The sequence below is a fragment of the Haliotis rufescens genome, unplaced genomic scaffold, assembly GCF_023055435.1.
Source record: "Haliotis rufescens isolate VD_foot unplaced genomic scaffold, xgHalRufe1.0.p SCAF_18, whole genome shotgun sequence".
Taxonomy (NCBI): Eukaryota; Metazoa; Mollusca; class Gastropoda; order Lepetellida; family Haliotidae; genus Haliotis; species Haliotis rufescens.
In genome coordinates this window covers 11,704,146-11,716,592 of record NW_025963868.1, presented here as the reverse complement: position 1 = coordinate 11,716,592, position 12,447 = coordinate 11,704,146, and the positions used below count along the sequence as shown (strand labels likewise).

At 38.6% G+C, this 12,447-nt stretch overlaps 1 protein-coding gene across 1 annotated transcript; it reads right to left on the bottom strand.

Annotated features, from left to right (window-relative positions):
• Window positions 1-5,248: 5,248 nt before the first annotated feature.
• LOC124117992 lies at window positions 5,249-11,390 on the bottom strand. The gene is made up of 6 exons (XM_048398220.1): window positions 11,315-11,390; window positions 10,885-10,974; window positions 9,891-10,001; window positions 8,868-8,922; window positions 7,197-7,237; window positions 5,249-7,005 (listed from the first exon to the last, which is right to left on the bottom strand). The coding sequence occupies exons 3-6, from the start codon at window positions 9,991-9,993 to the stop codon at window positions 6,743-6,745; spliced, it is 462 nt and encodes a 153-aa protein (XP_048254177.1). The 5' UTR covers window positions 9,994-10,001; window positions 10,885-10,974; window positions 11,315-11,390; the 3' UTR covers window positions 5,249-6,742.
• Window positions 11,391-12,447: the final 1,057 nt, after the last annotated feature.

The window sequence follows — 12,447 nt, the reverse complement described above, 5'->3', positions numbered from 1 at the left end:
AATAGAATGCTGCACTCTCCTACCCAGAGTTCCAAGCGGGCGGTATACGTAGCCAGCCAGCATAGTACCTCTGCCACAGGCCAGCGCCATGTGACGATTCGTCACATCTTACACCGTTCATTCAAGATATTGAATATGCTTTTCATCCGTTTCATGTTTGACAAGTCTACACATTTTCATAAACAAATGTCAAAGAATGGTTACGGTTCATTAAGAAAGTATCCTAAAACGTGAAAATCTACTTGTTTTAGCGTACTTATCCTTTGTTTACATTGGTTCTACGGCTCCAGGTGCTGTCATTGAAGTCCAACGGAGAGCTAGTGATACGGTCACTTTGATGTATAAATATATATTGTCACTGTCGCAGTTTTAGTAGCATATCTATATAATTATGAAAAACAATTTGTAAAACGCCCTCAAATACTTGCATAAGTCCGTTCTATACGAATTTCTGAAAAAGCGCGTTTGTTTTCAAACAAGAGTTTCTAAGAGTATTAAATATTAGGTTTGCGAGTGAAAAGAACACAAATGTTCAGTTAAGGCATATTTTATTCGATGCGGAAAGCCAACACTTACAATTGAGCAATAGGTAGGACAACATAACAACGACTGTGCGACTACAGTATGTGTGCAAATGTAAATTGAGCAATAGGAAAATACATAGTACATTGAAAATAAAATAAGTGTAATTTCTGCACACGTAAGTCATTGAAAACAAGTTACAGGGGCCATGCAGAAATAAAGTACATTCATAACTTTGCATATTCATCATCAGCAAGAATCCTCATGTAAAAACGACAAAAATAATTGAAAATGTAAATGATTTAACACAAGGACAATACATTGTGAAAATAAAATAAGTGTAATTTTTGCACACGTAAATCATTTTATTACTTGCCCGTGAAGAGATCACCCGTCTAATAAACATACAGCTGTATTACAGGTGTCTAGCCGGGAGAGCCACATTTCAGAAATGGCTATTGCCGGTAGAGCCACATTTTCAGCTGAGTGCATTTCACCTATTCTAGCTGGTAATTAATTAATCCGATTACCGATACCTTTAAATGAGTGTCCCACATTTAAATTACTAAGCGTGGTGTTCTTTAGAGATACCTTTTAATGAGTGTCCCACATTTAAATTACTAAGCGTGGTGTTACTTACTTACTTACTTATATTGGAGATTTAACGTGCGCTTTCCGACTGCAAGCGTATGTCGCACACGGGCCCGGCCAGGCCATTTAATGTGTTTCCGAAAAGGGGAAAGCGAGTTTGTGCAACCCAGGAGGGGGGCTTTAGGGGTTGCTTATATAGTAATTTTGAAATTTGGAAAGAATGCAAGGAGTGGGTGGGGGACGAACTAAGGGAGCTGTGTGTGTTGGTAGGTTGTTAGATAAGGTAGATTTGGTTTTAATATTTTATTTGGGGTTTAAATGCGACTAATTAGTCCTGTCTTAATTAGGCTTTGAATTTTTCTAATTTATTTTGTGGATTTAGGATTGATTCTAGTGTAAATCCCGGTAAGTTCGGTGTGTTTGGTAGTGTGTGCAGTGAATGAGTACGTGTTCTGGTGTTTCTTGTTGTTTGCAATACGAGCAGTTTCCTGTTGTGTGTAGATTAGCTATTTTACGGTGATTATTTAGTTTAGTGTGGCCTGTTTGTAGTTTAGTAATTATTCTGTCGATTTTTTTGGATGGGTGTAGTATTTTTGGTTTATTTAGGTTTTTTTGAGTACTTTCCTGATTTGGCTATTTGAGTTTTGGTATATATATTTTGCCATTTTTTGTTGATTTTTTGTTTAGTGACACTTTTGATTTCTGATTTTGAGCTGGGTAATTGGTTATTCTTTGGGAAATTGGAGTAAGTAGTGGATGTTTCCGGGCTAGGGCTTGGTTTCTAGGGCTAATATTGTTTTTTATTAAGTTTTCGATTAGAGGGTTTGATTGGGACGCGGAAAGAAAGAAAATAATAAAATATAAATACTGGAACAAACGTGTTGCAAAGTGTAAGACAACGTCACTGTACTTTGTTTGGATGCATCAATGTAGTATTAATGGACATATTTTGTATTTGAACAAATATCATTAACACCGGGCATTAAGCATTATGCTACTCATATGCTATTCATATTCATCAATGTAAAGTTTTGATGAATATGTTACTGTTATCCTTGTTGAATAAAAAATGAGAAAACAAGACTTGTTTTGTTATATACGGTAACCTGATAGAATCACAAAGCATGTTTTGACAGCATAGCCGCGAGAGCCACATTATACAATCACGCAACCATAACCATTGCCGCGAGAGCCACATCAATTTGGGCTATCTATTTTCGAAATGTGGCTTTGCCGGCCTGTAACCGTATTACACATTGTGTAATACCAAAACGCGTGCTAATGTACTCTCGGAACACGTTTCACGAACAAATATTGAAAGCTCTCAACATCCCTTGGCTTATTCAACGATATGCGTGTGGAGATGATAGATCACTGAGAGGAGCTAATGCACACTCGATGACCCCAGCAACCTTGTTGCTAGGCTGACGTCACATGGCATTGTTTCGCCGATGGATCTTGCATCAATATTCCACAATTTACGTCATCGGGTATTGTGACGTGATTGTAAACTTTGAGGTGCAAGGCCCGTTCCACAAGGCGATCGTATTGTAGCGCAACGACAGTCGTTAGTCTAAGTTAAAGTATGTGAGTTGCGATTAGCCCTACGATAATTTTGTGGAACGGACGCCTGAATTCTAAAGGTGGACCGTTGTATGGTATTAAATTCATACGTTTCAACTTTTGACGTGTTTGAAGTATTATTCTGTTAAACTCAATTGGACTATACCGTGGATCGTGTAGGTGTCAGCCTATTCATACTCATCAGTATAATTCTAAAAACGTTATAAATGGCAAGTAATAAATAAAATACTAAACGCGCTCCCGTGTAAAACCAATTTAATGAAACGAGTGAATAGTTGTGGTATCTGAATCGCTTTCGCTCGTCAGATACCACAACTATTCACTCGTTTCATAAAATTGGTATTACACGGGAGCTCGTGTAGTATTCTATATGTAAACATGATACAAGGGGGCCATACAGAAATGAAATACATTTATAACTGTTTGCATCATCAGCTGGAATCAGGATATAAAAACTACACAAAAATCCCAGTATGCTACGTGTATGACGTAAGTACCTAGTATACACGATTCAACAATTAGTTCGATAGGAGCATGATCCAATGGAGTCATTTCAATATTTTTGACATTTTGTGATATTCATCCCGGTTATATCTGGTATATATTCGCTTGAACTGAATGTTCCTGCAGCAGTGACAATCATCCTTTGTTGAGGCACTTTGTGCGAGGAAGCCTTAACTACAAACTATGTTGCTGATAAGCGATACAATGTTACACAATACATGAATACCATAATGTTGGGTCTGTGTTCCCAGAGATACGCAGCGGAGGAAAACCGCATTGGAACACTATCACATGCCTGCTGTAGTATTTTCCTGCCATACGTGAATCAACTGTTCCATTAAAATTTGTTGAAATATTCAGTCACGATTTTCCTGGTATATTCATATTCGGTTTTGACAAATATTTCTACTAGTCGCTATTTTCCCTAAGTTTGACATTCGTGATACGATTGAAAACAACGACACTTACCGTAAACAGATATGTACAATGTCGTTATTCAAACAGGCCCATGCGGTACGACGTGAGTGAAAACATACAAAATAATTATGTGCTGCATTTATTAAATGTAAAATAAATGTAAAAAATCACAACCAATAAGACCAATAAAATAACAGAAAAACGTCCAAGAAGAACGCTTTCACAATACTAAAGTTTGAACAATGTGAAAAAATAACTCACAGATATGTATTGAACATGTCATATAAACTAATGGCCAAAACAAGGTACACCACCAGTATCGTTAATGCTCAGAGATATTGGGATGAAGCTTTGAGACACGTTGTGGAACCATTCATTCAGCAACAGACACGTGACATTGTCTTCAGACAATGTGAGACCGCATACGGCAAGGCTCACACAGAACTTTATGAAGAACGCGAACATTCACGTTTTACCCTGGTCGGGATGTTCTCCTGATATCAACTCCGTCGAACATTTATGGGATCACCCTGAACAGCAGATCAGAAGATTACATGCGTAACAGTAAACCGTCAAGAACTGGAACAATGTCTCCTCGAAGAATAGCAGCGGATTACCCCAAACGTCATCCAACGTTTGACGTCATCCGTGCGTCGTCGTTTTCAGGCGTCCATTAAAACACAATGTGGACATACTCGGTATCAAGTTGGCTTTGAATGTGCTTTCAGAGATGTTCAAGTCATGTTGAACAAGTGTTGTGACAGTGCTATTGTGAAACGTGTCATTGTTGACCACCATGTGTCTTTGTGTCTCAGTCGATCGTAAAGTGATTGTTTGAATAACATGAGCAGTTATGCACAGTATGTTAAAACTATGCTCTATATACATATTGACTTTCTACATGCTTTTTTTTTATTTCAAAGTCTTTCAAACTCTTGTTATACTTTCTTTTGGGCATTAATTGAAATAACACATCTCCTTTAATACTTAATAACGGCTGCTGAAAGTGGTTGATATTGATTGAGTTATATTTACCAACAATGTGTAATTAATTATGTGGGGGCACGGGTGGCCCAGTCGTCTATGGCGCCGCAATTCGCTGTGCAGAGTTTTGTCCCTTGGGCGAGCCAGAAACCTATGATTGTGGGTTCGAATCCCGGTTCGCCCCGATTATGTTTCTAGGTTTGTCAGCACCATACCCATGCTCGAGGGTTTCACCAAAGTGGTAAACGTCTAAGGCATGCCCCACTTCGAGATTTCCTCCCACATTAAGCTGACACGTCGTGATATAACTGGAATACTGTTAAAAACGGCGTAAAACCCAACTCACACACTCACTCACTAATTAATTATATACTAGTATTACATCCTGGTATAAACAGAGACGAGACTAAGATTCTATTTACCATCTACAATAATAACCCTAACTTTCACTCAGTAATAACCAATGTCTTGAGTGTAAGAATTACAGCTTTCTAGCTACAATGGCAGATAAAATGTATCAGTGATGTCATTTGATTGTGGTGTGATGTTAGGTTTAGATGAAAATCCCAGCTTTACTGATGCATGTCATATATGTTTAGTGGAAACAATGACATAAATATATGTTGCAATTGAAATAAGTATAGATGCTAACAGAATTATATGATAATAACCTAAAACATATATGTGTCCATCAAAACAAATATTAAAGTTTGAACAATTTAAAACAACATAAAACCACAGTGGTAAACTACTTAACACATACAGAGGAGAGTGTTAGTTTTCTCAGTTTAAGAAGCAATCTTACATATGAAAAAAGGCATCTCATGACTTTCTCATATGTATGACACATATAAAACAGTTACACGATAGTATAAACATAACGGTTTTGAACAGCTCACGATGTGAGCTAACACCAGAGCGTTTACTCTGGACTCAGTACTGATAATGCTATTTTCTTCTTTAACTTGACATTTAACAGTAACAATAGTCCTAAAATATATGTACAGATGGGCAATTCCAAAGTAACTACATGATAATGTTGTTTTTCAAACTGTTCAAACAGGTTCACGTATTGACCATATTTCAGGCATGGATTGCTTACATCTGCATATTGTCATTGTATTTGTCATGGCAATTCCTAACCGCCATCAGTCTTTGAGGCCATGACAACCAGTACAGGCCAGTACATCTGGATTACATTGTTGACCAGTACAGTACACTGCGGTTATGACGAACTCAAAGGGACCTCTAATTTTAGTTCGTTACAACCATATTTCGTTATAAGTATATATGCGGCAACTGGCCGGGGTCCAAAAAGAATAAGTTTTATCTGTTAGTTCGTTATTAATTAGCATGTTCGTTATAAAGGTAGTTTACTGTACATTTATATCAACTTACCCTATTTACATTGAAATAATGTCTAAGTTCAACGCAGAACTAATCATAGTAGAGGGAGAGCTGTACACAACAATGAGAACACCCAGAGGAGCAGAGCCCCATTTGAATTTGTCTGTCGAACACACGTGAGCGTTGTGTCGCCTAGAACATCGGCTGCACCGAATTAGCTGACGTCGCTTCCTCTATTTAGACTTCACTATACTCATTGTCGGCTTCGGACCAAGTACTATCTGCAACAACCAATGTGTTTATGTCATCCACACATATTCCATCCAAACATCAACGTTGTCTTTCTGTCATAAATCCCGCAAGGGATGTTACATTTTGTAGGTAAGTTGTTTTACGCCTCAGTTAAATATTCCTGATGACATCCTTTAAATAGTCGAGTCTGGAGTAGACAAACCGACGGTTACTGTTATAGTAAATGTTCCACATCGTTGGGCAAAGATGACACACTATGCACCAAGTTTGTTTGTTTGCTGTTTGCTGTTTAACCGCGAATATTCCGGCTTTGTGATGGGGTCTGTAAATCATCGATTATGGACCAGACAACACAGTGACTGATATCATGAGCATCTAAAACATTCGGATCCAATGACATGCATGGACCAAGTCGCCGATTCTAACCACCCGATGACGTTAGTTGACTAATCATCCAAGTCACCGAGCCAGACCACCCGACCCATTTAGAGCCTCTTACGACAGACATGGATAAGGAGACGCATTCTAACCCGTTGTCCGGTCAATCGCACTTCCGTGTATACTTACACGTTCCGTTCTTTGTTTTCATGGACATGTCCGGTACGGCATACAGATCACCAATGTTCACAGCACCGCCTACAGCTGACTGGTGTTTGGGTGTCTTGTCCGGGACGGCGTAGTTGTCACCATCATTGACAGCACCGCCTACAACTGACTGGTGTTTGGGTGTCTTGTCTGGTACGGCATACAGATCACCAACGTCGACAGCGCCGCCAAGAGCAGGTATGTGTTCGGGTGTATTGTCTGGTACGGCAGTTGAATATAGAATTATGGTGTTCATATTTCAACAAGTAACAACATATTATTCTCCCTAGATATTCTTCCTGAAATTATTAAGCTTAATTTAGAAGGCAACACTCAAACTATAATCACAATTTGAATACAATAGTCAGATATGTGATGAAGTGAAGAAAACCACAATAGAAAAGACTTACAAGTGAAGTGCACTTTGTTGTCAACAGGTTCAACTTGGTATCTGAAAAGAAATATCATATTGTTTTTAAGTTGTTGCTCGTTTCAACACTGGGAACAATTTGCAGGAATAAGTTTCAACATTTTCATAAATAATAAATTTTTTTCACATTTGAGGCGATACCATTGATCTGTAGACATTGATCATCGTATCCCTAAAGGTGATGGGCGTTACCCGCAGTATCATTGGTTGGTTGGTGTGTTGTTTAACGCCACACTCAGCAATATCCCAGCTGTAAGACGGCGGTCTGTAAATAATCCAGTATGGACCAGACAATCCAGTGTTTAATATCATGAGCAGCGATCCGATCAGTTGGGATCGATGACATGCATCAACCAAGTCAGCGAGCCTGACGACCCGATCCCGTTACTCGCCTCTTACGACAAGCATGGCCGCCTTTACGCAACAACAAGATCGAATGTGTCTATTTGTAGTCCCTTGTCCTCCAACAACATACAATCAACGACCACGCTTTACAATAAAAAAAATGAAAATATTTTAGAACTACATGCGGATACAAAAATGTGCGGGTTTTTGTAAAAATCAGTTGCATCATCATTATAAAAGAACAATTATGAAGAAAATATTTGAACGATGAATTACCCGTGATCAGGGTTGATGATGCGACCGTTGTTGTGTGTGTTGATTATATTAATGAATACATTTAAATGAAGGCGACAAAGTCACCTACCCCTATGGAGAGTTTTATGATGAAAACACATAATTAACGTATTATGTACTGCACAAATGCGACAAAACCCTTTCCATATCTCCGAGAAAAACACAGTCGATTGTTCGATTCGGACTATATCACGAGCATGCGTTTATGAATCACTATTAAATAGTGGTTATACCAGGTGTTCGCCCCATCAGCGGCACCCGTCACATGCAAACACAAGTCAAATAATCACATGAAAAAACCCCACGGGAACATGTGGTACAAGTATGAATAGGGACTGAAGCTTCAATGTTCCCCACGTGTCTACAGTTAACCTTATTAAAGCTTTTCTGAGGCCAGGAATGTTTCCTCGAATGTTGTAACCTTGATCAAATAGCTTTTTAGCAAGGAATGTATTAAAATTACGCTCTTTTTGAAATCTTGATTGAAAGTGCATGCTCGAATGTTCTTCAAAAGTTGTGAAATGTAGACACCAATAGCTGTACCTACTGGAATACTGCTTGACATAAAGGGAAAGTTGACTGTTGGAAAGTTGAAGTCATTCCACTTGTCATGCAGTCTAGTGCTTTATCCCTCTGAATCTTTGTGCATAGTTCTACATAAGAAACAGGCGAAGTGGTTTCATTTGTCTTCTTTTTTTCTAGTTCAGGTGGGTAAATCAGTGGAAGGGAACTGTCTATTTGGTGGTTATTGAACGATTTCCGATACCTATGACAACAATATACCTATGACGGGCATTGAGGTGAGGTGAGGTGAGGTGAGGTGAGATGAGATGAGGTGAGGTGAGGTGAGGTGAGGTGAGGTGAGGTGAGGTAAAATCGGGTTTAACGTCGCGTCCAAGATTATTGCACTTATATAGCGACGCTCTACCACTAGACCACGGAGGCGGTCCCGGGGATTGAGTGATGAAATTCAATGGTGGTATACAGTGGAAATACTTGGCACTCTACTCACGTAACATAAAGTGGGTTTTCTGAGACCTCTGCACCATTGTCTGCATCGCTGATAGCTGTGAACAGACATGACGACCAACACCTTTGTTCATTTATGATATTTCTTTAATTATTACTCTTGTGAAATGGGTTGATGTATATTCAAATAAGCTATTTTATTACAAGGAGGGATAAGGAAATGATTTGACAGATGAGAGCTGTATGTTATTACTTTTCATGAAACTGACATTTAATCTTTACATCTGAAATGCTTTATGACACTTTCACCAATGTTCCATTTTCATCTTCAAATCACTTAAAGGGCAAGTTCACACGGAAATGAACCTATTTTTCTTGTACTTTTTCCACATTAAAAGTGTTAACCTAGTAGTGTCATAGACAAAAATATAAAAATATCACAATTAATTAACATATGTTTTGCATTAAAACGATTTATATTTTTCACATTTACCAAGTGTTCTATTTTCATAACAAAAACACCATGGCTTATGCCCCTTGCAATATGACGTCATTGGTGCCAATTGATAAACATTATGACGTCATCATGCTATGTTAGAGCCGCTTCACGTGGTGTAGGTACAGCTGTGTGATTCTAGCGTCTCAGATGCCAGCCAGCATAGTGTTATACTGAGTCACCACTGCGCCGGAGTGTGTCGTAGGCCATGTTGTTTTACCGAAAACTGGTACTTGATATCTTTTGCGTTGAGAATAGACAGGGATCCAGTTGAATTGGCACCAATTACGTCATAATCTAAGGGGGATAACTCAGGCCTGATTAGCTCGAAAAACGAAGGCCTCATAACGGCATATCATTTTCACACTATTGTGAGCTTCCTACTTTCACTGTGAAAAAAATGAGTTTACATTTTCAATCACAGATATTAACTAATTCTAAAATTGCGTTTTGTTTAGAAAAAGAAAGAAAGTGATTTTTGCGTGTACACTTCCCCTTTAACATCAAATTAGAATCTGATACCAAATAATAGTAATATGTTCTGACCGTCATCAAAGAGGTGTAGTTTACCTTGCGTGACGTTTCCCTTTCTTCTCGTCCTTACAACACACACACAGATAACGATTATAATGAGGATGAAGATTCCTCCTCCTGTCCCAGCAGCGATGTACATGGTGTCATCTGGAAGAGAAAACAAATATTGGGCTAGTAAGTATACTGTCCTTGAACTTGGCACATGGATAAGTCTATATAAGTACATTTATGAGTTCGTATATATAAGCAATGAGTATAAGTACTGAATAATCTAAGACAAGATAACTTTTACATGAAGAGAGTCCATGCTGTATACACGCAGATGGAGTTGGTGACGTCAGTCTATGAGGAGCAATCACACGAAGTTACTAGTATTTACTTGATAACGTTTCACCATAAAATTTAGTTATTTGGCTAGGGTTTTCAACTGGTACCACGTATCAGGCCCTGAATAACGAACATGAAGCTATGTAACGTGTAACCTGATAGATACGAGTCACCTTTTATGCAGAGCTGTACAAAACTAGGCATACTAAGCAGAGATTGAGATTATATATGTGTACTACATTCCTAAGTTTCTGTATATCAGTAACCCGTAATTGCCATCATTGCCAACTAACATTAGAATTCAGTGGATCCAAATTTTCTTCGGTTACCCGTTGACGTTAATAAGCACGTCGTTAGTAATGGGTTTATGGTCCACGTTTTTTCCATGCCACTTTCCATGACGACAATATTGCTTACTCTGTTATTCATATACGTTCATTCATTTACAATGACAAAGATAAGTCAATATACGAATTTTCATAAAATGCCGCACCGAAATAATGGGGTTGATCTATCAGAATATCATGTGAAAACCGCAGTGTCTAGAGAGCTATCACAGTACTGTCTGTATCACATTCAGTGCACATTGTTGGTATGTCTTGGATCCTGGGTAAGTATATGGTTTTGTTATATATTCATGAATGTTTCTAAATATCCTATATATCGTACACAAAGGTTAGTATGACGACTAGTACACAACTACCTTGATTATCGTTGCTCGGGGCAGAAGTTATCTTGATAGTTGTAAGATTTGCCAACGTTGTCAGCTGTGAACTTGTCTTATAAGTAGTCCCTGACGACATAAATAATACATACAAATAATTATGAAATTTGCTTACTCACCACAGAGGACATAAAATAACACGCTTCTATAGTTTGAATAATCCGATAGACGAGCCACATCATGTTCAATTGATGTTTAGTGTTTTTAGGAACGCACGTTCGAACATTTTACATACAAAGTTACTAAATGTGTGGATAGCTGATACATATAGTAGGTTAATAAAATACAGAGGATTATTAAAACAGATAAAACGGCTTTCGCCGGCATTAGTGTAAATGACATCACTGGTATCAATACAATATTTCTCTAAATATATAATACATCGTCAGTTTACCTGATACAAATCTACCATGAGTATCGCTGTCTGTGGTGATCGTTGTTGCCGAATCAGTCAGTGGTGTAGTTGACTTATCAGTAGTCCCTGGAATGGCTGCATACATAAATAATATATATTAGTTGTGACATTTACTAGCTTAATATCGATACACATGAACAAGCGATTTTATATTGACCGCCTCCATGGTCAACCGGTTAGAACGTTTGTCCTAAGAGGGTAAGATCGGTGGGTTTGACACCAGGCCAGGTCATACGGAAAGTCGTAGTTTTCCCTGTCCGGTATCAAGGGGAAAAAACGCGATGTTGTCTGTTCGGAGGTAGTGTACTGTGTCTGAATGGGGCATGCATGTTAAACTGCGCCACGGTATCTGAGTGGGCAAACACTATGAAACGGGAATTGTATACGGAATAATACAAGCAACCACACACAAACACACACTCACTCACTACACACATACACACACAGACACGTGCATGTACGTAGCTATATAAGGCGAGTAATCATGGACGCGACGAAAAACATTTCAACTCACTTCCGATAGTGTTTACACCCGATGTATCTCTGGGTGACCGTTTTATAAAGTGCCTCATCTGTAGATATCGTGTTCATAGTTCTTGAACATTTACGTATGGCTCCCGGGTATATATTTCATTAATCAGTTACATCTGCATTCGTTCTTGCACAATGTGTCATAGTATGATGTATGAAATCAGAAAGGACACGTAGATGTAAACAAAGGAGTATGAGCGCATGACAAAAAGATCATACCCAACGTAAGGTTGTTACTGACTCTTAAGCGTTGATCCTCACACCGCCACACAGTCCCAGCTTGAGTGTATTGAGTTGTGGTTAGTGTCATGTTGTGCTGGTAGTCACTACAGCTTACACTGCCATCATTTGATGGGAATAGGTCGTAACGATATGCAAGATTATTGGTTGTACCATTGGGTGAGTATCTGAAACAACAATGACCTGCAAACACTGACGTGAGAACTCGCTGCTCATCTAAATACCAATGTGTGAAGGACATGTTGATAGTAGTGTTGATGGCACTGCAGACTAAGGTGACATTATCGCCTGACTGGAACTGAGTGAGTTGTAGAAGAAGACCACCTGTAACATTCCAAGATACAACCAGCATGAGA

Bases quoted from the DNA above. Each gene is read 5' to 3' on its own strand.
- LOC124117992 (XM_048398220.1), bottom strand. From the start codon at position 9,993: ATGTACATCGCTGCTGGGACAGGAGGAGGAATCTTCATCCTCATTATA. The intron at 8,923-9,890 runs GTAAACTACACC...GTCTGTTCACAG, and splicing joins AAAGGGAAACGTCACGCAAG to CTATCAGCGATGCAGACAAT. The intron at 7,238-8,867 runs GTGAGTAGAGTG...ATTTCTTTTCAG, and splicing joins GAAAACCCACTTTATGTTAC to ATACCAAGTTGAACCTGTTG.